Here is a 27518-nt window from a genome sequence, read left to right on the forward strand (position 1 = left end):
GGCCACCACGACACCCCCAACACCCACCGCCATCCCCGAGTCACCGACTCTAGCCTATTTTGTTCCGGTTGTGCGGCCCCATCTGGGTCTCAGGGGCACTCTCCCTCCCTGTCCATGGCCTTCGGGAGCCACATGTAAGCATGGCGGTGAGGCCAACCCCAGGAGGGAGCAGCATTCCTCCTGAAGACTTGAGAAGGTCTCACTGGGGCCTGGGGAATCTTGGCTCTAGTTCTGACCACGATGTATCTTGGTACCTTCAAGCCAATCACTTCACCCACTGGAGATTCTCTATCTTTTACTTGTAGGATGAAGGGGCTAAGACTTGGATTTTCCAGAGGACCATGTGAGTGGCCATTTCTGGATGAACGAGGAGCCAAGGTAAGACCGCGTGCTAGAACACACCTTCACAATGGCGTCGCACAACACACGTTTCATGTTGCGGTCGCCAGTCGGGAATGGCTGGTCAGGGAGACCTTGCGTGATGTGACAGTCCGGGGGCCTGGCTCTTTCCCAGCTGGGGCCCCGCCCACCTTTGAACTGCCAGCTTTGTGAGGTTTCCCAGAAGAGTAGAGCAGAGCGACTCACCAATGCTCCAAATCATGATGATTCAAAAACTTGGCGCTGGAAATTTTGGGGGCCGGGTCTTCAAGTGCCCTGTGTCCCTCCCCCCGACATTTCACGGGCCAGAGGTTGGCCACAAGGCCACAGCTGGGCGCGAGGACATCTGGGAAACGTGGTCTAGCTGTGAGGTGAGGAGGAAACATGTTGGCTACACGCCCAGCCCGCTGGGCAGAGAGAACCGTTCGCTGCGTTAAATGGCAGTCCTTCCTGGCTGGCCTGGAATTACCCAAGACTCTGAAACCATGCACTTTCACCTCAACCAGGGGAACCGTGTACAGGAGGCTCCCGCAGTAACGTCCCTGAGCGGAGACTGCAGGCCGGATCAGGGAGTGCGTCCAGACCCTCCAGCTTTTCCTGGGAGTCCCAGCTCGGTCCTGGGGTCCAGGCATTCCGTCCCTCGTTCGGATGACGGATTCGGTAATCCCCCAATGGAGGCAGGAAGAGAGCACCGGATTTCGTAAAGATGCAGGATACTGCTGAAGAGAAGCCATACAGCCACTGTTCCATAAAGACAGTATTTTTTTTTTTTTAATTTTAAAATTCTGCATCTGAAAACACAGTATGACAGAAAGCATCGCTATACACCTGCAGTGTTTTTGGTATGATACAGGATTTAATACATCCACTGTTTTCTGCAAAAAATTTTGCTTTGTCAGACAAACTCCCCTAGACAAAAAAAAAAAATACAGCTAAGGCACAATTTTGTTGTTTTTCTGCTAAATGAAGATACAGAAAAGGTGCAAAAATGGGCGGCTAGTGCAATCGCTTCCGAGAGACACAGTCTGCCTCGAGGGAAAGCGTTCGTAGGACCGAAATTTTGATGACTAGTCAATTTCAGATAGTTCAATCTCTTTTAAAATACTCCTTTAAATAAATAGCAAAATATCTACATCTTCCAGTGTGTGCCATTGGAATTCTCTTTTTTTAAACTTTATTTACAGATTTTTTTTAAATCAATACATTACAAAATAGTTCTGTACAGTTTTATGCATATCATGATCTATAACAAAATAGTTATTTTTAAAAACTATATCACCACATGTCTTTGAAAAAAAATGGGGGGACAGTAATAACTTATTGTGAGGCCTCTAAAAATACCCAAAACGAACACTACTGACAACATAATATTAAAAACGAAAAAGACGACAGAGAAAGGACTCTAAGGACGGTTGCGCTCGATTCCAGTGAATTTCCTGCGGAAACCCTGGGGAGTTGTCTTTGGCCTCCGACGGGACCTGGAGCGACGGACCTCGGGCGTGCGATCCCTCTGAGGACAGGCCCCATCCGCTGGGGAATGGAACGCTCTCCCTTTCCAGGCAGGAAGGACCGAGAGGGAAGGAGAGAAACTCTCCTGATTTACCCCTGGACGAAGTCCCCCAAGTCCCCAAGCCTGGGGGGGGGGAGTGGGCGGGAGGACAGGAGGGCAGGTGCTCACCCCCCGCGGGGACGGAAGCCACCCGGGGCCTCGGCAGTGTGCACGACAGCGACAGCGTGCTGCACCCGTGGCAGACGCCAGCCCGCTGGCCCGGCGGGAACTCCCCAGCCTTCGTTTTACCCAGAGGAACGACAGGAGGGTATTTTTTAAAAAGACAAGTAGAAGCCATTTCTTGTAGCGTCTGCAGCCTACAGAGGGGCAGCCCCTGGCGGCGGAGGTTGCCGTGAGAGCGCCAGGAGACTCTCTCTTCCAGGATGTTGGTGGAAGTCGGAGGGAGGGCAGTCAGCTTTCCAAAAATAATGTTAAGGCCACATTTCAAAAAGGAGAAACCGAATAAGGCTTTTGGGGGTCCGGGGGAGCAGGGGAGGCGAAGCAGGAGGGAGTGAAATGAGGGATGTTGCAGAGGTGGGGCGCGCAGGGTGGCAGAACCTGCTCTCCTGGGGGCTGCGGGCAGAGGCAGGAGGAGTGTTCCCAGCCGGAGGGAGGGGTGGGGCGGGGAGGGCGGCTTCTTCCCTGCGTGGGGCTTGGGGAGGACAGAACCAAAGACCGTGTGAGGGGCGGACAGAGGCGGCGCATGAAAGCACTCCCTGGTCCTAAGCGGGGTCTGTACAGTATGTGGTTTGCCAGGTAACCCGAAACAGAAAAAGAACCAAACTTCAGAGAGAGAGAGAGAACCCGACACAGAGAGGGAAACAGAGAGAGAGAAATTTGCATAGATTGTATGTTCAAGCCAGCACGTTTGGGACACAGAATTATCCCCCCGCCCCAGGTAAACTTCTCAGCAGACCCCATGAGGTAGCGCCTGTGTGAGACCCACGGGCAGAGTAAGGTGCCCGAGCGCAGGAGGGCGTCCGGGGCCAGCACAGCTCGGACACGGCGTCCCGAACGGGTGCCAAGATGGTGGCTCAGACCTGGGACTTGGAGGGAGGCGGGGCTGTGGATACACCCGTCCTCCCCAGACCGGGCCTCCTCACCACCCCCTGGGCCCGTGGGAATTCTGGAAGGTGTGGGCTTCCTTAGGACACGTCTCCAAATTCTTTTTCTTCTTTTTTTTAAGCACCGTCTTGGGACCAGGACCACTTCCCAAGCCAGTTCTCCTGGGACACCTCTCCGCGCGACCTTCTCCCCCTGGGCGGAATGACAGGTAAGAGGTTCCTGTTCTTGCTTCCGCGTGATCTGCGAAGAGCTAGAGTTTTTGCCCCTTCCTAGCGGTGGCTCATTTCCTCCATCAGGGCATGGTCTGACCTCTTGGTAAACCATCTCCTGCGAGCAGGGGTGGCTGGCCGCACACAGGATGGATGAACTGTGGAAATGCTCTTGGCCCACACTCAGAACCAAAAAAACCCCCACAAAACCAAACCAAACCCAAACCAACACCACTGCTGCCACTTAATAGTCAGATTTCTGGATCTCCGGCTTCCTTTACCAAATAGGAAGATTCTGCAGGCGCACGGGCAGCCGAGACGCTGTCTTTGGATGGGCTGTGCACCCCGCTACTCCTTCCTGTCTCACGCCAAGCACATTAGTGTTGGCTACTCCTACCCTAGAGGGTGGCTTTGACCTGGCAGGGCCTGGCCAACAGCTGTGCCTAGTGTGCCCGCCCCCCTTGAGTGCTTGTGCCCTGAGTCCCCGGCGGGCTCGGCTGCGTAGACCGTCTTGAGGAAGGCCTCCCTCCCGCAGCTCCTTATCTCTACTGGGCACCTCCCTGGCAAAGAGATGGAGGTTCCAGCCCGTGTCCTCCTCGTCCCTGTGCACCGGGAGCCAGGAGGAAGCCTGTCCGCCCAACCGAGGACGTGCTCAGGAGCTGCAGCTGCTTTGTGGGGGCTTGTGGGGTCTTGATCGTCCCGAGTGCACTGGCCTCTGAGACGTTAAACTAGCAAGGGGGAGACGAAGCTGGGAGGGCTCGTGATCTGACCAGGAAGGTCTTTTTCCAAAGCGAGGGAAGGGCCTCCTTCTTAAACATGGGGTCTGGGCGCTGCTCGTGTCCTCGAGGGAGACTGCTTGTGCCTGACCTGGGCCGTGGGACTCAGGCAGACAGGCTGCCCCCCGAGCATCCCTGGACAGGCCGGCTGGGACATCACAGCAGGTGCTACAGCCTCCCGAATGCTTCCTTCTACCCAGGCTGCCCCCAGGCACCCGGTCGGTGAGCCAGGGCGAGACTTCAGGCTGTCACTAGGGTTCGTCTCCTGTGCTTGGGTCCAGCCGCCCGAGCTCCCGGCTGCCTGACCCAGCGGCCTTTCAGGGCTCCCTCCCTCTCAGGCAGATACAGCGCGGCCGTTAATGTGTCCCCGGGGAAACCTCACCTTCTCACCAATCCTCCTGGCCTTTGTTTGGAATTCTTCTTTTTTTTAATAGTAAAGTTATTCCCTGGTCCGAAGACAGAAGTCTTTAAAGAAACACTGGGTAGGACTGGCTGACTTCCTTGCCGTGAGCTGAGGGGCCGGTGGGGATGCTGCAGGAGTAGACCGTCTCTGCTGGTTCTGGGGGTGAGGGTGGGCCATGCCGGTGGGTGCAGGTGGGCCCCAGGGAGGGGTCTGCAGGCACACCGGACCCAGGCCTGAGCCCTGCACAGGACACCGTGGAAACCACGGGACTCCTGGCGAGGAGGGTGATGAGGAAGGCTCCCTGGGTGGGCTGGGGCAGGAGGCGGCGGCCAGGCCTCTGGGCACCTAGAGTTTGCACGTTCATTGAGCGACGATCGCCCTTTCTCAGCAAGCGCCCCTGAGGTCCCCGGCGCCCCTGTGACATGGGTAGCTCTGGGCTCCATGTGACCACGCCCCCTCCTGCTGCAGTGGCGCGCTCTGCCGCCCAGGCTCGGAGGCAGGCTCTGCAGTGGGCAGCGGGAACGGCTCAGGAACCCCAACCCCCCAGGACCGCACGACCTGCCAAGGCTCCCACCCTGCTTGAGCAAAAGGTAAGGCTCCGGGGTCCCCCGGGGGACCCTGCTTTCGGCCAGCAGATGCTGGTGCAAGCATTCTCCTCGTGATGTCCAGCACCCCTGCTTTCCTCTGAGGGCATGAAGAGTGCAGAGCAGACAGGAGAGACAGACACTGCGGACAGAGAGGGAGGCAGGGAGGGCGAGGAAGGGGGAGCCTTTCGTGAATGAAGGCGGCTTCAGTTAGTAAGAGACGTAACTGACCAGCTGCAAAAGCAGCACCTACTCATTAGTCATTGACTAAAACATAAATAATAAATACTGAAAGTGTCCCTCCTCCGGCCCCTCTGTGGCCCACAGGACATGCGGGCGGGCAGGGCAGGGGCTCTGGGGTGAGCGCACGGTGGGGGTGCTATGGTACCTTCATACCCGCGCTGCCCGGAAACACGAGGACGGGCTCCCCGGGGCAGGACAGTTGGCAGCTGGGGCCGGTCTTGGCCAAGGAAAGCCTCTCCTGGGGGGAGTGGGGGCTGGAATCGGAGAAGGAAGGGGTCTCAGGTTGGGTTCTCCAGCGGAGCGGGGCTGGCCCTCCGAGGCACACAGCAAGGTCACGGTGCAGGGATCTGGCAACTCAAGTACTTGGAAGAATGCTGTTGGTGAGGTTTGAGCCGATCGGATGCTCAAGCTTCCAGCTTTCCTGCTGCACAGCAGAGGGGCCCACTGGCACCTCTGAGAAGGGAGGGCGTGAATTTGAACACCAAATCTGAAATGCCTGTCCTGGAGGCGAGAAGCCTGGTCCCTCCCCAACCCCCACCCTGGAATGGGGGTGGGGGGCATTCCCAAGGTTGGGTGGGCTTCCCCTCCATGCGGAAGGCCTCAGGCCGGAACAGGTATTGCTAGGCTATTTGGCTCAGGAGTTGGGTCCCAACCATCTGAGTTTCATGGCCACGGGCCCCAGAGTTCTCCTTGTCCAAGACCCAGGAGGTCATGGTCTTGGTCCCCCAGCATCTGCACAGATGCTCAGATACCTGAGCCTCATTGCCTTTCTGTAGCCTTGTGGGGCAGTCTGGGAGCGAGGCTGGCCCGGAACGCAGACTGCGGGGAACCTCGGCCACGTCCCATCAAAAAGCCCTCCTGCTTATCTAGCTAGTAAGGAGGCTGACTTGCCGGACAAGGGCTGATGGAAGGCTCACCCCGTGCCCTTCCCCTCCAGGGGCAGGAAGATGAGCCCTAGGGCAGGGCTGGAGGTCATGCCCAGGGTCTGGGCAGTGCTCTTCACAGGCAGTTCTGTGGAGCCCTTGGGTTCGGGAGGAGACTCAGGAGGCGCCCTGGGCAAAGGGACCGCCCGGTTGGCTTAGCTTTGACAAAGAACCTCACCCTCCCCAGCTTCAACCCGAGCAGCCTGGATGTCAACCACACCTTGAACTTCTACCTCCAACTGCGCTTTGTAAACAGAATTCTGCTCAAAAGAAAAGTTGGAGAATCACTTGACTGGGGGGATTGCATCACCGCGGGGGAGGACAAGGAACCTGGAGGCTTCGAGGGCCAACCAGAAGAGGTAAGACGGCCCCGGGGCTGCGCACTCCTCGCCCCCCGAGAGCCTGGGGGGGGGAGGACGGGCAGGTCGTTGGCAGGAGCTGCCTTGACCTCCGCACCTTCCTGTCCATCGTTCTGTAGCCGGGAGAGCCCCTCTCACAAAAGGCACCCCGGCAGCAGGGGCCAGGGGCCGGGCGCCACCAGCCCTTGGGCTGCTTTCTCTCTGACATCCGCTGTGGCCCACACGCGCCCGGTGCTACCTGAGCCGGCCATCAGGTTTGACAGCCCCCAGTTCGGACTTGGGGTCGGGGCTGGAGGAGCTCCAGGCGGTCTGGCTGCAGGGCTGCATGACGGGGCAGGCTGTGGGGCCCGTGGCGCAGACATCCATGGCGGTCCACATGCCCCCCACCAGCGAGTCCAGCCAGCGCTCCAGTCCTGCGCCCGTGGAGGCCGCGTTCCTCCGGGCCTGCTCCACCTGGGCCGGGCTGATGGGCAGGCTGAGGACGGGGTTCAGGCTCTGGAAGCTCTGCTCCATGTAGGCGCTGCGCGGGGGCCCGTTGTGCAGCTTCAACGCCTCCTCTGAAAGCCACAGAGAAGGAGGAGTGGTCAGGAGAGTCCCCAAGCAGGCACCGCCTGCGGGCCTCTTGGCCGTTGGGGGACACTATCCTGCACAGTGGCCGCAGCCCCACCGCACAGACGAGGACCTGGCCTGCGGGGACACTCCTCCCACAGCCACAAGCCTCCCCCCACCCCCCGGGTGCAGGGCAAGGTCCACTCATCTGTCCCCAGAGCAGTCCACACTGTCTGTCCATTCATTCTCGCACGGCATTTTCGGCACCGACTTGATCCAAGGCATTTGTTCAACACATACTTGCTAAAACTCCCTCTTCGAGGCATTCACTCATTCACTGGACGAAGCTACAAGGCCAGGCCAGGCCCCACTCCACCCCCCAGAGTGAGCAGATGGAAGATTACAGCCCTGCATGAGGAGACGGAGGACGAGCCCTAGAGCAGGTTGTTGCAGCCGGTGCTCAGGAGCCCGGGTGGACTGCACGGGGCGGACTCAGAGCAAGGGCTGCGCACGCTGCGGCCCTCGGGCCAGGGGTGGCCAGCCGGGTGGGGTAAATCAAGCTGCGTTAGGACACAAGCTGTGCCTCTTGGCGGACCTGCTGTCCGCAGCCAGTTCTGCCGCCAATGCGCTGCGAAGCCCTTGTGTGGCCCGCAAAGCAGGGAAGCTTTACTGTGTGGCCCTTTACAGTAAAAGCTTGCTGCCCGCCTGGAGCCAGAGGGGACCAAGGATGTTTATTTTGGATGAGGGGGTAAGGGAGACCTTACAGAGGTGCCTCCTGAGCGGAGTGCTGGTTCATGAGACCAGGGAAGCCGCCAGCAGATCATGGCAAACAGAATTCTGCGAAGCAAAGCCTCATTAAAGGGCTTTCTCCAAATCAGCTAATGAGAATTGGAGCCAAGGCTGGAGTCTGGGTCTGTGGACGCACCTCCACCGACTCTTACCAGCCCAGCTCTGCCGAGCGGCACCTCCCGTGTGAGCCCGTGGGCGGCTGCCAGGGCTCCTGGGTCGGGGTCCCCAGGGCTCACATCCCTGATGTGTGGCTTCAGACGACAACACCGGGTGCCTGCTTTCCTGGACCGTCAGAGAAGTGCAGTACTGAGTACCTCAGAGCTCGATGATGGTCCCTGTGCTGATTTCTAGTAAGTGCTTACAGTGGCGCCTGGCGTTAGTATCCAAGCTGACCTCTACCACTCAACACAAAACCCCAATAATCCAGCTAGAAGTGGGCAGAAGCCATACGGAAAGACGCTCACCGTCCCTCAGCGTCAGGGACGCACAGACCAGAACGGCGCCTGTGAGAACGGCGAGAATTCGAAAGACAAGAAGCAACCAGTGTTGGTGAGGACACGGAGCAAGGGGGACCCTCGCACACGGCTGGTGGGGACACGAGCTTGCTGTGGAAGACGGTGTGCAGGGGCCTTGGATGGTTCAGAACGAGCGCCCCTGGGCTCCAGCCACCGCTACTGGGTGTTCCCCTGAGACTGTGGACGTGCTAACCCGCGAACACGTGCGCACCCCGCGGTTGACTGCGATGTTGACGACAACAGCCAACTACGGAGGCGGCCCTAGGGTCCCTCACAGCTGAGCGGGTAAAGAAGATGTGGTGTAGACAGTGGGACAGGCACAGGGTACCAGTACTCCACACAAACCAGAATGGGACCTTGCATCTAACATCAACGTGGACAAAAAACAGAGGGGCTAATGCTAATGGAATTAAGTCAGAGACAAATACCACAGGATCTCACTCACGTGGCCTTTAAGAAACAGACTCTTAGATGCAGCGAACTGGTGGTTGCCAGAGGGGAGGTGGGCGGCAGGAGGGGCGCGAGAGGGGACGGGCGTTCGGAGCACGCGCGCGAGGAGTGCTGGGGTGTGAGGAGTTGCTGAGTCACGGCGTCGTGTGCCCGAAACCACACGCGACCGCGCGTGACCTATCCCGTACGCACACGGCGCCCGGCCAAGACTGATGCTTGGAGAAGTTCAGCCAGAATGGTTACGGCTGGTGTTCTTAGTACTCAACCCTGTACACGCACAGAGCCGCAGGTCTGGCGTTATCATCCCCATTTTGCAGATGGGGAACGGGTGGCGATCTCACCAGACCGATCTGGGGTTAAGCCCGGGCCCGGCCGAGTCCAGTCTACTTCCTAGGGCTGATGGGGGAAGCAGGAAGTGCACACATCTGGGCTGATGGGGAAGAGCTCGCTGTTGTGGCGAAGTTCCCTCCTGTTGCCTCTTTCGTTGCCAAACGCAGGAAGAGATTGTGAAAACCTACCGGCCGCCGACCTGGGTGAGCCTGGGTTTTAGCCGGTCAGCTCTGGCTCGGGTGAGAGCGCGAGGGCTCGTAGGACAGTGTGGCACTCAGAAACACTTCCCGTTCCCAGGCCGGCGGCTGTCCCCCTCGGGGGCAACCAGGACAGCGCCAATAATCCGCACCCGGTTTTCGAGTATGTGCGGTCCTGAGCGGGGTTCGAGGAGGAGGAGGAGGACCACGGCCCCGCCCTTCTCAACGCCGCTGGAGGAATGAACCTGCCTTCTAAACCCGGCCCCGGGCCGCCTCTCCCTGATGCTGGCAGGGGCGTGGGCAGCTCCCGGACCGCCTGTCCGAGGACAGAGCCTGTTTCTCGAGCAGGTTCTGCCTTGTCCATCAGGGAGCCTCAGTCCCTCCACATGGGCAGAGCTGGCAGTGGGGAGCTACCCGCACCCACAGAAGGCTGGCCACGCAAAGAGAAAGGAGCAGCTAACAAGCATCTGAACGCTGGGAGCCAAATATTGTGGCTGATGCAGAAAACCCTTATGAAAAATGAGGTTAATGTGGGAAATGCTATTACAGCACCAGCCCGTGATGCTCGCCTCTATAATTAAATTTTCCTCAATTCCACCTCATCAGATTTCTTGAGATTACCAGGGACGCATCGATAGCAAATTACTCTTGATGAATCATTTTACAAATTGCATGGCTCCCACCTTCATGTTCCTGTCACTGGAACATCGTTAACGAACTCAGTCACTGACGGCGATGGGGGCCGCTCCCGGCGGGGCAGGATGACCCCGGCTCCTCCTGGGCAGGGGGAGGAAGAGCCGTGCCATCTTCAGAAACTCCAAGGAGAGGAAAAGAAAAAAAAAAAAAACCTGGAAAAATCAGGACCCAGTGAATGGCCCCAGGGTTTCTCCCCCTGGAGTGGAGGACTGCTCCTTTGTCCAGCTGACAGGTGTATCTGGAGCGAAGAGGTTCTTTCTGTCTCCCTCCTCTGCGTCTGGCTTGGGGACTCTCAGGGATGCTAAGGCCGGGAACCGCGCTGGAGAGCACTTGAGGCCCAGCTGGTACAGGAGGGGTCTTCTGGCTGCTTCCCGGGGGTGGGGGGGAAGGGGGAGCGACTTCCACCTTGAGAAAACATGAGGGATCTTCCTGCCTGCTCAGCCCAGAGACGTAGCAGAGGCCAACAGAGTTCACGTCGCACCGCCCCCCACCCCTGTTCGAATTCCTGGCGGCCCCTCCCCATGTCTCTGTCCCCCAGTCCTCGTGTCACTAGTCAAACGGCACCCAGACCCCAACTCTCTTTACCCAACGGAGGCCGTAAGGTGTTTCTGGCTTCTGGGTTTCTGTTACATGTAGACAAACAGTTCCAAATACCAAGAGACTCAGAAATCCTGTTTCTAGGAAACTGTTTAGGGCTGAATCTGTACGGGCACAGACAATCTGAGATTCAAAAACCTTTGCACTGCTGTCCGGAACACCACCACCAACAGAAGAAGCTGTGTGTGCTCGAGGGGCGACAGATGAATTCTGGGTCCTTAACCCAACGGAACAGGAAGAAGCAGACACACGGACTCGGACAAGTCCAAAGAGCAAGTTTCATGACAGAACGTATCACTCCATTGTCAAAAATCACCCGTTGTGTGTTCATGTTTATGCTTTGGAAGCCTCCAGAAACCGCCAGAAGGATGAACACCAAAGTTTTGACGGCGGTTCCCCTGGGAGGTAGGACTGAGTGGGGAGGAAGACGTTCCCAGTGATCAGAGGAGGACCCAGAAAAATGAAGTAAACTCTTCCGGTGAGAAGAGAAAAAGACGGCGGCGCCGACCTGCATCTCTCCGGCCCTCCGTGCCCAGCGGGAACCCTCACCCTGGTTTCGCACCAACGACTCTTTTCCCATGGGTTTCTACGAACACGAGAACCCTGAAGTCAGGAACTGCTGGCTTGGCCTGCTTCTGAATTTAAATGTGCGCACCCTCGTTTCGACTTCTTCGGTGACCTGCCCCCCTCAGTGTCATGCTGCAGAGACTCCCGCAAATCAGCGCGCGGAGGCGAGCGGCGCTGGTGTTCCGGCCATGCCGAGCTCCGTGTCTGGACAGACCTCACCAGCGTTCAGCCGTCCGAACGAGGGCATCGGGGCCGCTCCTGGTTTGGGGCCATTAGGAACAATTCCGCTCTAGGTCTGCATGGGTCTGCGGGTCCGTGGGGCATCCACGGAGCCCTGGGACTTCTGTGTGGCACAGGGGCCGCGCTAAGCCATTTTCCAAACCCGCTTTATCACTCTGCGTCCCCCCCAGCAGGAGCTGGACGGCTGTTCTCCGGCCCTCTGCCGTACGATACTGTCCAACCTCGGAACATCTCTCCGCGGTAGTGTGAAGTGGGACCTCGTTTTGCTTTCCATTTGCATTTCTCTTATTATTCATGAGGCTGAGCAGCTTTTTATGTGTGTGTGGGCCATTTATGTTCTTTTTTCTCTCTCTCCTTTGTAGCAGGAGTTGGCAATCCTTTTTTTTTTTTTTTTTTACAAAGGGCCAGATAATAAATATTTTTGGGATTTGTGGGCCATGCAATCTGTGTCACAATTCCTTAGCGCTGCCATTCCGGTCCCAAGGAAACCATAAATGGTCTGTCAATGAACGTGTGTGGCTCCTACTTTAATTACTGTTTTTTAAAAAGTAAGATACTGAGTGAAACTGGGTATGTTTCCTATCTTGTCTTAAATACGATTAGGGCTTTCTGGAAGTCCAGTGGGAGAGCAGGTAATAATCAGATACTAAGAGATGACATTGCCTCAGCGTACAAGTGGAAAACGGGAAGGTCCTCTACGCTAACAGGCAGGGGAAGCACAGAGTGGGGAGCACTGTTCTCCGAGGCAGCCTCCGTGCCCCACATGTGAGCAGCACGGACCTGAGGAGGAGGACCCCAGGGACCCCCAGGATGGACTATCTCCCCCGCAGAGACACCGGGAGCACTCACCTGGTCTGATAGGCTGCCTGTTGGAGAAGGTCAGCGGAGCAACGAGGAATTTGGTCTCTGCGACTGGCACCCAGTGGTGAAGAATTTTCACTGTCCAGACCCCAGGCCTCAGGGGCAAGTTCAGAGGGGGCTTGTAGTGGGTGAACTCGGCAGTGGATTCAATCAGGATGTCATAGGTGGCTGCGATGATGTTGACGGGGTCCACCCAGATGACAGTCACGGTGACGTTGGGGCCCTTCCCCCACTTCTGCATGCCTACGGGCTCGTCCATGGGCCCCAGGAGACCCCCAAAGTTGCGGAAGAGCCGCTCCTTGGCATCCCAGTCAGTGCCGACCTGAAACAAGAGAGCGAGACCTCAATTCACTGGTCCCTGAGAGAGACCTAAAATCCTGCTTGTAACACTGCATACACCCATTTTACAGATGAAGAAACTGAGGCTCCCGGTAGTTACCTGCCCAAGACTGTGCACGCACTAGTAAGCAGAAGATCTGGGATTAGGACCTGGTCTGGGGGATTACAAGGCCTGTGGTCCATTCATTAACCCTTAGGTCTCCTGGACCTGACACACGGTTAGTGCTTCAGAAAGAAAACCTACCACGCACTGAATGAATGAACAAATGCTGGCTGGCAGGCCAGCAGGTACAGCTAGTGCTCAGCCTTCGGGTACCGGCATTTCGTGTATGTTCTGAACTACAAGAGGCTCTCTCAGCCCCTCCTATCATGGCCAGGAGTCCACATGGCTTTCCTAGGAAGACCTAGTTATGCCCTCCCTACAGCACTCAGAGCTAGACCTCAGGGTGCGGGGGCCCGTACGAGCCATTCTTCCTGCCGGCTGGCCGGCGTGCACATCTCCGACTTGCTAGGAGTCTGCTCGTGGCTTGTCTGCAGCGTACGTCCGGCCAGGAGCCAGGAAGACCTTGTGAATCGTCCTCTCACTGCTTAGTGCCCCCACGGCTGGCGTCACTGAGCTTTGCGGGTGCCTAGCACGATGCCTGGCACACAGCAGGGCTCCGTATCCATGGACTCAGCGAGTGAAAGACTCGACAGAAACGATCGGACCCAATACTGAGCTCTGCCACCCCTTTCCATCAGTTTACACGAGGGGTCTGGTCACCCAGGAGGCTTCAGTGTTTCTGAAGACCCAGCACATGTGGGCACACGGGCAGCAGATGACAAACACACTCGAAGGCTCGCCTGTTCCCGTGGTCTCTCCACGACCAGCCTCTTGGGTGCGTGTGTGCAGGTCGGGGTACGGGGCCCTCCGTACGGAGCCAGCGGCGGTGGCTGGCGCTCTGTTCTTGCTGTGAACTCCTGCGTCTGTTCTTTCTCTGGGGCTCGTGTTCACCCCGCGCTTACCGTGGGGCTGGCACAGCGCCGAGCGCTTCGAGGCACCGGCCTGCATGACTCACTCAGCTCCGCGAAGGGGGACCTCATCATTGTCCTCATGTCACAGATGAGAACACCGAGGCTCAGAGCACGTAGGTCCCCTGCTGTGGCCGGTGAGGGGCCCCCAGAGGCTGTGTTCTTGCCCGCTCTCTTGTGTTAACCTCTCGTTCATCTGATGCCCATGTGCCCGGCGCCTGCTGTCGCCCGGGGCCCCACGGTGCGCTCCGTGGTCCGTCTTTAGACAGCCGCTTTCAAACGGGGACGCAGCCGCTGTCCCAGGGAGGGGGCTGAGGCAGGGACTGCGGCAACGTTTCTGCAGAGGCCCCCTGGGGCCGGCGGCCTCGTGGCAGGAAGGGACCGGACGGAACTGAGTGAAGAAACGCACGTGGGCGTGAGCAGGATTCCAGCCACGGCCTCCGAGTCTCGGTGAGGTCACTGAGACAACCCAGTCCTGTCCCTTCCCTACGTGCAACCCTCTTCAGCACCTCAGGATTCTCAAGCCTGATCTCTGTCACCTCATCCTGTGAGGTCTGGTCCCTTTTGGTCCCGCTTCATCTCAACCCCTCCTCCTCCTCTCCACTCAGCCCTGCTCCGCGCGTCGGTGAGGACGGCGCGCTCTCGTCTCTGACCCTCCGTTAGTTCCTGGCCTTCGGGCTGGGACAGTCTTCCTGTCCCCTCCCTCCTCCCGGCCAGCTCCTGCTCCTCGGGCAGAGCTCAGCCAAGGTGTTGCCTCCGCTCGGGAGCCTTCCCTGGTTACAGGCACCACCGAGGTGCTTCTCCGAGGATTCGCCCACAGCGGGCTTTTCTGTGTGCAGTATTACAACTGAATTTATGCTGTCCCTTTCCTTAGCTCAGGACGGTCCACTCCATGAGGAGAGGGACTGCATCTGGCTGGCTGACCCCTGGATCTCTAGTATCTCTAACACCTAAAGCACAGTGAACTTGCTCAGGTGCTCAGTCGCTCCTTCCATCCGTCCGTCCGTCCACCCACCCTCTAGACGCATCATGAACGATTAGGGGCTGAGCACACGGACATCCCTGTGCCCGAGGTCCATCCCCTGTGGACATCCCCTGTGCACACGGACTTCCCGCAGATACTAACAAGTGGAGGAATGGTCCCCAAACGAGGGCTCCTTCTTAAAGAAGGGCTTTGTGACCAGTTAGGGGAGGACACTTGGCAACAGTATCCTTGGCAATTCTCTGAGGTCTGAGCTCTAAAAGCGAGACAGCCCAGGTGGAAGCTGGGTAGAGCAGCTGGCAGCAGAGAAGCTGGATCTCATTTCCAATCCTAGGAGAGTGAGTGGAAGGCTCGCTGCCACCCCCAAGCGCGAGCAGGGCTGGGGCTGCCTGAGGTGGGGGGGCCCAGATGCTGCCACACCCTCTGGGGCTTTGAGATCTTCTCACAGACTCACTGCAAGTGCACAACCACTTACTACACAATGATCACTAATCACATCATGACCATGTTCAAGGTTACCACGTCGCTCCCCAACTTCAAACCCACAAACAGTCTCTCACTGCATTGAAAATACAACCTGAGTTTTTCTCCCGAGCCTTCAAGCTCGCTCACGATCTACACCATTCCCTCAGACCTCTTTTCCACGGTCTTCCCTCTCAGTATGCTCCAGCCACACAGGCCTTGCTGCTCCTTGCGCGTGCCCAGATGCTTCCCAGAGCCTCAGAGCCTTTGCACATGCTTTTGTCGCTCTCTTCTCTCGGACTGCCCCAGCTCACCCCGTCACCGGCTCTTTTACAGCTTCCCAAATGAATCCTCCCATTGAAAGTAGTCCCCAATGGCCTCTTCAACCCTCGGCAAAGACAGGAATGAAGTTTGATGTTCTTTATAATACTTGCCATTAGCTGAAATGCTTTTGTTCCTGTATTTGCTCATTCACAGGCTGACTGCCCCACCCGAACTACAATTCCATGGCAACGAGAGCCTGGACTGTGTAGTTCACCACGACCTCTCCTGCTCCCAGTATCTCATGAACATCTTTCCTGCAAGCCAGTAGCATGGGACTCCCGTGGGAGGGAGAAATCCATCTGAGCACTCAGCGACACTGGCCACCTGCTCGTGGCCAGGCCACCACGAGGGGATCCCCTGCGGTTCTTCCCTTTCCTCTTGTCTGACGGGACAGTGTTTGCCTTGAAAACTACAAGGACTTCAGAAAAAAGTGCGAAGTATAAAATCCAGGGCTACATGCATGCTGGTACTCTGCCAGAGATCTGGATGGTTCTCACCTCAAAACTGTCACCCCTACGGTAGGAGCCCTCACAGATCACTGCCAGAAGTGCCCCGTGACCCAACAGCTGGCTTATCAACAGGCAGCGCCCAGCCACCCGGCATCCATCTCGTTAATGGGACGTTAATGTCTTCAACTGGCCGCCTGGGGCCCCAGCGCAAAATCCAGCTGGGCTGCTGTCTGCCTGCCCCCCGACATTCACGGAGGCATCTCCCATGGCGCCTTGGATCCCGCCAATCCACTTGGATCCTTCCCTGAAAATTGAAAATGGTGGCTTCACAAGAAACCCCCCTCCGGAGGGCAGAGCTGGGCCAGCTGGGACCATGGGCAGCTGGGGCGGGACTGGCACGGACTGCACAAGCGGCTCGAACAGGTCCCCCCTCCAACCCCACTCCCAGCCATTCAAGATACTCCGTGTTCTAAAACTACGCCGACTGCACGTCCCTAACCCAGCAGCCACACTCAACAGGGAGTGCCACGCTCCGGGGACCAATCACCCCCTCCAGCTGCTGGCTGAGATGGGGAAGGCCGGAGTCGGGTGCTGCAGTTCGGTAGGAGCCACCCCTCCCCAAGCTGGACCGGCTTCCCCTCCTGCACATTGGCCCCCGCCCCCCCAGTGTGTGCCATTCGGAAATCGTATCTGGCACCTCCAGATGCCATGTGCAGGGAATGCAGCGGTGACCAAGAGGGACACGGTCTCCTCTTTTTGGAGGACGGCTCACAAGTGGGAAGAGAAGTCAACAAGATGATTTTGCATGGTAAATGCTACGAAAATGACAGAACCGGTGCCAAGTGGAGACCGGAGCTCTTGCGGCATACGTGGGCGGCAGGGAGGGCTGCTTGGAGGGGGCGCCACTTGGATTTAGAACCGAATGACCAAAAAAAGCTGCCCATGTGGACACAGGAAGGGAAGTGTTTTAGACAGCTGGAACAGCACCTGCCAAGAGACCCCCAGACCAGGTCTGTAGTGGGCTGATGTGACAAGGCTGGTGCTGGGCTAAAAAAAGAACTACACTTCCCTCCCAGGGATCCATGCCCTGGTCTGTCTGTCTATCCACGGGCCACCTGGCCGGCTGGCCGGCCTTTCATTCATGTAGTGACTGATCTGAATAAAGCCCGGTGCTAGCACCTGGGGAGACAGAGGCACAAGGAGTCATGTGGTTTGTGGCCAGAGAGACTGGGCTCCATTTGAGCTCTTCCTCTTCCTAGCTACGACTCAAAAAGTCCCTGGCCCTCCGGAGGCCTCAGTTCTCCAATCTGTACAAGGGGACTAATGCCATCGCTTCGTTAGGAAACTGGTCTGTTCTCATCTATGACTAACACAGGCTGAGGAGGGGGTCACTGGCCAGGATGAAAAATGATGAGTAGAGATTCTACTGTAAAAAACAGACCCCGGCTCCAGGTCGACTGGGTCCGCAGACACTGGCCCCCATGTCTCTCTCCCCTGGCCCCATTTAAGATGCCGGTGCCCGCGCCTGTGGCTGGAGGAGCCTCCCTAGGCGCAGGGCGTGCTATCTTCTGGTCCCCTTCCCCTCCCTCTCCGTCGCCAAGCGTCAGACTGGCACACGGAACCCAGCAGGGCCGCTGGAAACGACCATGGAAGTGCGCCGGTGCGGGCTGTCCCACCTCGGAAAACTGGAGCCTCCCAAAGTCGCTGGGCGGGCTTGCGATCTTGAAGACCTTCTTCGGCATCACCCATGTCTCCAGGGTCTCCAGTTTGCTCACAGCCAGATTGGTAGCATGATGCTTGATCAAAAAGCCCTGGAAGCGGTCCGCAAGGAAGTAGAGGTGGACGGATGCTGGGTGGCCCATCGGGTAGTACCTGGAACACACAGTCTCCCGTGAGCCCGGGGGCGGGGCCTGCAGCGCGCAGGCTCACAGCCCCACGCGCACCGCCTGCTGCCCCCAGCCCCGCGCAGGCCCCGCCCCGTTTTCTCCAGCGCTGACCCCGGGCCTTTGCACCATCCCTGAAAGCTGCTCCCCGGGTATCTCAGATCCCACCACCGACGACTTCCTGGTGATTATCAATGTAAACCCGCTGACTGTACAAGAGCACAATAAAGAAAGTGAAAATTATTACTTCTGATGCTTCTTCCCCTAGGGCATGTCAGCTCACGGATATTTATCGATCCTCTGGTGCCAGGTACTAGGAAGGGACAACGGTGGCCAGTGATGCCACAGTGATGGATCTCCTCTCAGCCTGATTTCCTATGCAAATTCAGCCTGATTTTCTATGCATATATTTGCATAAATATTACATGCTTGGGATCATAATATACATACTGGTTACATCCTGCTTTTTGCTTCACAGTATTTCCCGAGCATTATCGCATGCCTTTCAAAAGTCTCCAAAAACATGATTTTGGTGAGTGTGTGCACCCCCCCCCCCCAGTGTGTGCCATGCCGTGTTTCACAGAGCAAGTTCATCACTGGATGCTTAACAATTTTTTTTTTTTTTTGGCTTTTCTAAACAATCCAACATCTTTGAAGAAAACTATTTTGGAGGGCGCCTCTTCTCTCCCCTCCGACAGGTTCTCATGTCTGCTGTCCACCTTTATCAGAAACGTACTGACTCATGCTCCCAGTGTCCTCAACAGCAGCATTGGGTCTGATCCTCAAAAATTACTGCCCATCTGGACACGCACACGCACACGCACACACAAGTAGCTCATTAGGATATATGCCTTTGACACCCAAAGTCTCGCTGGCTGAGAGGGGCAGGGAATGAAAAGCAGGAGAGCTTGTCATGGGAGTCAAAACAAGAAAGAGGTTCCGGAAGGGGCTGGTCAGTTGCGTTGGGGGCTGCCGAGGGGTCAAGTAAATGAGCCAAAGTCAGCCCTCCGGAGTCCAGGAGTGGCTCTGAGGCTTGGCCCTCCGGAGTCCAGGAGCGGGCTCTGAGGCTTGGCCCTCCGGAGTCCAGGAGTGGCTCTGAGGCTTGGACCTCCGGAGTCCAGGGGCGAGCTTTGAGGCTTGGCCCTCCGGAGTCCAGGGGTGAGCTCTGAGGCTTGCTTTCCAAAGTCAGCCCTCCAGAGTCCAGGAGCGGGCTCTGAGGCTTGCTCTCCAAAGTCAGCCCTCCGGAGTCCAGGAGCGGCTCTGAGGCTTGGCCCTCCGGAGTCCAGGGGCGAGCTCTGAGGCTTGGCCCTCCGGAGTCCAGGGACGAGCTCTGAGGCTTGCTCTCCTCCCTTTTCTGTCCGGAAATCTGTTATCCCGCCTGCCTCCATCCTTTCCTGTCCTCCGGCACCGCCACAATCCTGGTCCAAGCCGCCACTGTGCCTCACCTGGACCTTTCTAGGACCTTCCTTCCTTGTCCCCGCCTACGTTGTCTGCTGTCCCATTCCTGGTAGCCACATCCATGGTCCACTGCTTGAATACGACAAGCGGTTTGCTTAACGCTTGTGGTACAGTCTAAACGTCCCACCTGTCTACAAAGTCCTGCCTCTTCCTCTAGACTTGCTTTGGTTCGCTTTGCCCCAAACTCCTACCTCCCAGCCACATGGATTTTCTTTTGGATTCTTGAACATGCTACAAGCTCATTTCTACCTCAGGGCCTTTGTACAGGATATTCTCCTTGCTGGGGATGCTCTTCTCCTTTTCTGTTGCGTGCCTGGCTATGCATTACCATTCTGCATCAATGTCACTGTCCCAGGAGAGTTCTGCCTTGACCACTGAATCTTACATCACTGACTCACTGCTATCGGGTGGCTTTACCTTCATCCTCGGCAAAGCCTTCACTCTTACCAATCTTTTGTTTTTCCTTACATGTGCTTAGGTCCTGTCTTAGGTCCTCTGAACTCAGAGGCCTGCTCTGTCTGGGTCACGGCTGAGCACCCAGTGCCTACAGAACCTGACACGTGGTAGATGCTCAATCAATACATGCTGATTGCATGAAAATCTAGAAGGATTTCCTCTTGGACCTTTGCTTCTAAAGTGCACGTAGGGCACAGGTCGCCCAGGACTGAATGCAAAGTCCTCTGATACCTCCTCTTGACCAGATACAGCACTTAAGCCATTACAACGAAGACCAGAGGTGGTTTTAATTAATTCGCCACGATACAGTGTAACCTAGAGGCTGCCACAGATGCACCCACTTGGTCCAAAGGTGTCTAGATAAGGTGGGCACTGAAAAACTCAGATTCACCCCAAAATCTGGACTTCTAATTTCTCTTCAAAAACCAGGAGACCCATTGGCAGCTTCAAGTCTCTAATTCCCTTAGAGCAAGAATGTGCTGGAGCTCAGAACCAGGGCCCATGGAACCTCCAGACTGGCCGAGTCAGCCCACCTAGCAGGGGGTGAGCCCTGCTGCCTGCCTGGCCCGGGACAGCATCTGAGGACTTCGAGCCCCCGTATTAAAACACGGACAGCCTTATCTCTGGATGGTGGCTCAAAAGCAAAGATTTTTGTTTTTTGTTTTTCTTTTTGGTTCTCTCAGTCTGCCATTTCAGAAATTTCTGCACTGAACATGTGTTATTTTATAATGAGAAGAAAATCAATAAACATTATTTTTATGAAAGGTTATACTATAGACTGGAAAGACAATTTGTATGAAATGCCCCGAGGGCGTGAGACTCCCTCCCAAAGTAAAGTTTTCCCTTGCTATCTCCCCAGACACCCCAGGGGCAGGAATTCACTCTCTTGTGTTTTGGGATAAGGGTCCTTTGCCCTGATTTATTTGCAGGCACATATCCATAAATATACTGGCTTTGCCCAGAGCAAGGCACAATGGTTCTATTATAATGAAAAATGAGGTAGAAGCCAAAGGCTTCCAGGCCCCAGGCAACTTGATGGCTTGTTTAATCCCAAAACAAATACCAGGAGAAATTTTCAACAACCCTAAATAAATTGGGGTGTCTTTTGAATTTCATATATATGGTCATTTACCTTATAAATTCTGTAAAGTCTGGGACTACAACTGTTCGTGAACAACATTCACCTCCCAAGCGTGGGGCACGTGTTACCTATAGCGATGCACCTGGCCGCTCTGCGGGCCAGGATTCTGTCCCTGACTAGCAGAAGGGAAAGACACTCGTGGATGACCTTGACCCCTGGCACTTCAGCTATCCGCCCTGGGAGTGCTGGAGAAGTCTGAGCTCCTTTCAGCTTGGGAGGGGGAGCCCCCAGGAGCCTCCTGGAGGATCGGGCACTGAAGCTGACCTTTAACGAGTGGGGAAGGGGGGCTGCCACAGAGACCCTGCAGAGCAAGGGGAAACGGACAGTTGAGGATCAGTTCCCACCACTGGTCAGGGAGCATGCAGTTCCCAAACCCGGCTCCCTGATGACTGCTTGTGACAACTGCACGGTAACACAACGGAGACATCCACAGCGACACGCGCACTTACTGAGCACTTAGCCTGGGAAACACTATTAACGCAGGGATGATACTAACAGTAACACGTAACTCATAGGGCAGTGTTTGAAGATGGTCTCTGTTAAAACCCACACCACCGCATGCCCTGAGGCTTATTACTACTGCACCCATCTTACAGATGAGGGAAAGAGGCACGAGGCACGGAGAGGTTAATGACTTGTCCAGGGTCAACAGGTAGTAAAGTACAGTCCTGGCTTCTTAACTCGCCCTGGTCTCCCTTCAAACCAGACTAGAACCTGCCGGGCGAGGAGGGAGAAGTCCGAGGCCCGGAGGATGGCATGAATGGAAGCCGCTTGCTGTAGCCCCACAGCCCGGCTGACTACGCACTGGACACCGGGCAGACACTTCGCAGTGTTTTCAGGCTTTTAGGGAACAAAATGGTTCCTCCTCCTTCTCTGTCCGCTCCCCAGAAGAGGGGCGAGGAGGACAAGGAGGGACACCAGGGGACGCGTCCGTGTAGACAGAGTGTGGCTCAAAACACAAAAACAAAACAAAGCAGGTTTTCTCTTTGCTGTTGAAAGAGAACGGAAACCAAGAGGAGGAAAGTGATTAGAGGCGCTTCTGGGAATCCGTCCTAAGGAAATGATCAGGAGCAGGAAAGGAAAAGAAAGAGGCTTCTGCACAAAGATAGTCGTCGGAGCATTGTTTACAATGGTCCGTCACTGACACTGCAACAGGGAAGGACCGGATCAGGCGAACTCTGGAATTTCTACGCAGCAGCGCAATCCTTGTAGGCTTTGAAGAGGTTCATTATCATTAGGGCAGCTGCAGAGCAGAGTGGGGAAAGGGGGCGAATGTTATAACGAATAAAAAAAAAAGGGACTCAAATTCTTACTGCGTTATGTAAATATCCGCAGTGCCTACTGCTCTAGGGGAGTAAAGGGACACGAAATGACAAGGGCTCGCTGGCTTAGGGAAGGCAGGGTGGCGGGTGACGGCGGACTGCTGTCCTACGTCCCCCTCTCCCTTCTGTGCATTCTAGGACACTCCTAAAGTGTCAGCTGGGACCCGCTAGTTGGGGGTGAGAGGATTCTAAGGGATCCCGGAATCTTAAATAATAGGTATGCATTTAACAATGTTTCTGGTTATATTTTTAGGTTTGCCAACCACAGTATGGCTGCGTTTTAGAAAGGAGCCTTTATTTTTCAGAGATATGTATTAAAATACTCGTGGCTCCGATGAGAGGCCGTCTGGGCTTTGCTTCCTCCAAACCGATCTGGGAGGCGGGCTAAGTGGGCCCGGAGCTGGAAATCGCTAGAACTGGGTGCTGAGGATGTAGGTATGGCAGGCACGATCTACAGATGTTATATTTGTATATATTTGACATTCTCTGTAAGAAAAATTAAACCAAAGGTCTGTATTTTCATGGTTCCCATCCATCTAAGGCAAACACGACTAATTAATGGGGACAGAAAACTTCCTTCTCAGATACACACACTTGGCATGAAGAACACGTGCACCGCCAGGACACAATCAGGTAAACGGGAGACCCTGGTGTTCTGCGCGGGTAGTTGTGGGACTGTGGCTTAGAGTGGACGGACTGGAGCTTGGACCACTGGGACGGTTCGGATGCTTTTCAGGTCACGGAAGACAGGGAGAAGCGCGCCCCCACCCCCTCCCCCGCCCCGGCGCCCTCCTTGCCGTGCTGTGCGCCCCTCCTGCACCCGGCCCCCCGCCCGTGCTGCCCTTCCCCTGCCCCCCCGCCACCCCCACGGGCTCACCGGCAGCTGTTCTCCCCCTCCACGTGCAGCGACGACTCGGCCCGTCGGAGGCCCAGGCGGGCGAAGGCGTGATACAAGGTAAGCGCCACGTCGCTCAGGCTGTGGGTGCCGTCCGGCTCGTCGTACGCGTTCTCCCAGTAGGAGCGGAGGCCTGGGGTGCCCGCGGGGTAGTTCCCGTACAGGTAATAGTCCAGCTGCCCGATGATTTCCTGATTCACCACGGCTTCAAATTTTCGGGCAAAGAAGGTCGGCCTGGCCGTCTGCTGTGCTCCGGGGCCGGGATAAAAAGAGCACCATCAGCAAGCAGGGGTTTTAGGAGCAGGGCTCTCTGCTGCCAGCCGGTTTGGACCCAAATCCTAGTTCTGACACTTACTAATTCTCTGTCCTCAGTGTCCTCGTCGTAGCATGGAGATAAGGAGAGGTTTGATGGGGCTGAGTGAATTAATGTTTGTAGAGCACTTAAAGCAGTGGTGGGCACACAGTCAGCGTCATTTAAATGCCCATTAAATAAATGACCTCCTGGATGTTTAGAGCGGAGATAGATCTCAGAAATCATTTAGCTGGAGGTTCAGGGCAAGTAGAGCCTACAGATATATTTCAGTTGTCCAGCAGAGTGTTTTAAAATTGAATTAGCTGGCAACAGTTAAAAGGTACCAGAGTTCAGAGAAACAGAATGACGGGCTGAAGCTGAGGGGTAGCTGCCCCTATAGATGGGCACAAATGTTTCCACTCGCCTCAGTCCCCACCACTCCCTGTTGCCTCATGGGCATTGCTACAGATTTAGAGACTCATAAGGGACGTCCCAGATGTACTGGTCGGAGTGTCTGCAAGGGGCGCTTAGGAATCTACATTCTTAACAGGTTTTGGGGGATTCGTTTGCTGAGGTCTGAAGAAATTAAGTGACGCCGGAGCCGGGGCTGCACGCCACCACCAACTGAACAGCTTAAAAAAAAAAAAAATCCACATTCTGGAGGCACCTGGGTGGCTCAGTGGGTTAAGGCTTTTGATTTTAGCTTGGGTCATGGTCTCAGAGTCGTGAGATCGAGCCCCGTATTGGGCTCTGCACTGCACACAGAACCTGCTTACAAGTCTCTCTCTCCATCTCGCTCTGGTCCTCCCCCACCTCCCACTCAGAAGAAAAAAAAAATTTTGATTCTGGAGTCCTTCCCCAAGACCTATGGAGGCAACATCTCTGGAGATGAGGTTTAGGAATCTGTAACCAAAAAACGTTTCCCAGGTGATCATGAAGACCACTTAGGTAAACCAGGTTTTCAAGGAAACAGAGGCCCAAAGAGGGCAAGGGACTTATCTAAGATCACACAGCAAGGTAATGGCCAAGCCAGGATTAAGACTGGGGTTGAGGATAAAGAAATAAAACACTGGGCGCCGTGTTATCTGCCAGCTCTTATACTCAGGCCTGGGTGGGGACCCACCAAGGGTCACATAATAATTATTTCCAGCTTTGCAGCTACTGGGTCGGCTGTTGTCCCGTGAAAGCAGGCAGAGTAAATGCAGCAGAGGCAAATGAATGGGTGTTGCTGCTTCCCAAAACCCTTCACTTACAAAAGCAGGATTTGGTTCAGGGGCTGTAGCTCGCAGACCCCATTCCAGGGCTTTGGAAACAATAAAAGCACAGCCCCTCCCTTGAGGAATTTAGGGTCTAGTGTTATTACTGACCTTAATCGGGGTCTGGCACTGTTTTCACTGCAGTAGATCACTAACAGCACTAATGGCCATAAAGACCACTGAGCACACTCTCTGCAGAGCCTGTCACCCTGCGTCATGTCGCCACCTCGCATTCTTCCAACAACTCTGCAGAGCAGGCATCATGACTCCGTTTGATGTATAAGGAAACTGAGCTCAGAAAGGGGAAGTGATGGATACAAACTCCCACATCCGCAGGATTCGAACCAGATCTGGTGACTCAAGCCCCATCTCTTTCTACTGCCTTATCCCAGGACTGAGCTGCTGAGTAAACAAACATCCTTGGTATTACGCTGCACATCTCCTTGCCTTCCTGCTTTATGAACCCTATGGTGGCCTGCGGATAATATTTAATAATATTCTGGCCCTCTCCGTGGTGGAGGGTCAGAATTCAGTTCCCTTACAGCAGCGCTGAAAGAGACCACTTGGGTTCACCACCTTACTCTGCTACTTTCTAGGTGTAGAGGTCTTTGGGGAAATCACCTCGGCCTCAGCTTCCTCATCACTGAAATGGGAATCATCACAGAGGTACTTAGCATAGAGTCTGGCACACAGGGTCATCTGCTATTAGGACCTACTATCACTACCACCTGAAGCCTGCGACAAGGGGCTTCATGTTCTGGGGACAGAGAAGTGGACTCAGGAGCCAGGCAGCCTCTGTTCTCTGCTTGTGATTATTCACAGCTGGATCTCCTAAAAGGGCACATTTCTATATTTACCACTCTTCTTCGAACAAGAACTCTGAGTTCCTTACAGGCAGCAGTTCCTTGCATCTAGATGTGGAGAGATATTCTGGATCTTTGTTTACCGGGAAAGAAAGAGCTGGGAGCACGTGCGAGGTCTCTGTGTTAGCCCGTCTTTGTACCAGAGACCGGGATGTCCCCGGGAGGCTTGGGGCTAAACGCAAAGGCTGCCCAGCCCAGAGGCAATGCTCTCCAGAACCACCCGCCTGCTGCCTGCTCGCTCTAAATGATGAAGGTTCTTTGCCTCAAGGGCAACAACTGGTTCTCTACAAAACCGAGAATCTTCTTTTTTTTTCCTTTTTGCCTTTTGAATAGGTCAAATACTTCCCCTGCCACCCTCTTTCTGCTCAGCGGATTCTTTCCGCGTAGACAAAGGCATGAAATGTCACCCAAGTTCATACCTAAATTAACATGGGTTTGAGGAAGTCCATGGGTAGCTCTTAATCTGCTATCAAGAATAGGCCTAAAGAAATACTTATGGCAGCATCTGCTGACCGGCGTGCGAGACGTCAGATGGGCACCTGGAGGGAAACTGAGTAACGAGAGGACACCTGCTGTGTGCTCTGCACCTGTGTAGGCACAGAACCAGGGTGGCTGCGGGATCTGGGGGGAAAAGCCCAGGGCAGCTGGAAGCACCTGGGAGTGACCCCCAGCCCTACCACTCTACTGTGTGTTGAAGGACAAGAAAGTCTGCCCCTCTGTGTCTCAGTTTCCCCACCTTCACAATGGGCATGTTGCCTAGCCCAGGGAAGCCAACGCCCACAGAGGGCCTGGCACACAGCCTGGGGACAGAAGAGACTCCTACCCCGTGCTTCTCTAATATAAGGAGCCTCCCAGTCACTTGGAGAATCTTATTTATATGCAGATTCTGACTAGGCACCTGGGGGGGCAGAGATTCTGTACTTCTAACATGCTCCCTGGTGAGGCTAAGGCAGATGTCTGTGGAGCACATGCCCAGGAGAGAAGCCAGGCTCAGAGACAAGAAGCCCCATTTGGGCAGCCTGTGTGGAGGGTCTGTTACTTCCCGGACTGAGTCGGCGGGGGCACCTCAGCCTGGCTTCTCGACCTGCTCTGTGGCTCCCTGCCACCCTCTGGGCTAGTGCTTGGGGAAGAAGCAAGCCCTCTCCACATGGTGGGTCTTATGACCTCAGAGCGATGTGTCTAACCATTCTGGAGCTTCCTGTCTGTGCTCTCCACAGCAGGGGTGAGGGCATGGTGGAGGGGAAGAGGAGGGAGAGCCTCAGGGTGCTGCCTCCACGGTGCAGGAGGGGCACTCCCATGGGACGGAGAGAGGCTGCCATCCCAAACAAGTCTGGGGACCAAGACACCCTCGAGACTCATGGAAGGTGAAACACTGACCACCCCTTGCCCTCTGCTCTCCCCAAAACCATAAATAGCCAGGCCATGCAGAGACACTGAGATAGCACTAACGCTTCTACCTCCTCTTCCTCCTTTAGGTCCACAGAGCAAGGTGGTTTCCAAATATGGCTGCTCATCAGAATTTTCTAGAGTCTAACATGTTTAAAATAAAAATAAAAATTCCCAGACTTTACCAGAGACCAGCAGTTCTTAACTGGGGGGGTGAGTTTGCCCCCAGGGGACATGTGGCAATGTCTGAAGCCACTTCTGGTCATCACAACTGGAGTGTGCTACCAGATCGAGTGGCTAGAACCCAGGGACGCTGACCACGCAGCGAGGCAGAGGACAGTGCCCCCTGCGGCAGAGACTGACCCAGCCGCCATGTTAAGTGCTGAGGAGGAGAAGCTCTGCCCCGGGCACACTGAACTTTGTATTTCAGGGGACTGACTGAAAGGCAGCACAGAGAAATGGACATGGAAACATACATTGCCTGTATGACCTCAAACAAGTTTTTTGACCCTTCTGTCCCTCAGTTTCTCCATCTCTAAAACAGATGAACAATAGCACTGTCTCTATGTACCCATCTAAGCTTGATAGTGGGGGCGGGGGTTCACGCATCAATACAGGCCAAAAACTAAGAGCTGCTCCAGCACGGGGGGAGGGAACGACGAATGGCGAGCCCTGCTCTGGCCATCACCGTTACTGCCAGCAGCCAGGGCCAGACACCA

General features: G+C 55.6%; 1 protein-coding gene across 1 annotated transcript in view; it reads right to left on the minus strand.

Moving 5' to 3' along the window:
- Positions 1–1122: 1122 nt before the first annotated feature.
- XYLT1 (xylosyltransferase 1) overlaps positions 1123–27518 on the minus strand; it is a 297901-nt gene continuing 271505 nt past the window's right edge. The window contains exons 9-12 of the mRNA XM_059415242.1: positions 22985–23247; positions 17524–17719; positions 12269–12602; positions 1123–7046 (exon numbers count right to left, since the gene is read on the minus strand). Of these exons, the coding sequence (XP_059271225.1) occupies positions 6724–7046; positions 12269–12602; positions 17524–17719; positions 22985–23247 (1116 nt within the window). The 3' untranslated portion in view covers positions 1123–6723. The remainder of the gene's footprint in view (positions 7047–12268; positions 12603–17523; positions 17720–22984; positions 23248–27518) is intronic.

The sequence above is a fragment of the Mustela nigripes genome, chromosome 11, assembly GCF_022355385.1.
Source record: "Mustela nigripes isolate SB6536 chromosome 11, MUSNIG.SB6536, whole genome shotgun sequence".
Taxonomy (NCBI): Eukaryota; Metazoa; Chordata; class Mammalia; order Carnivora; family Mustelidae; genus Mustela; species Mustela nigripes.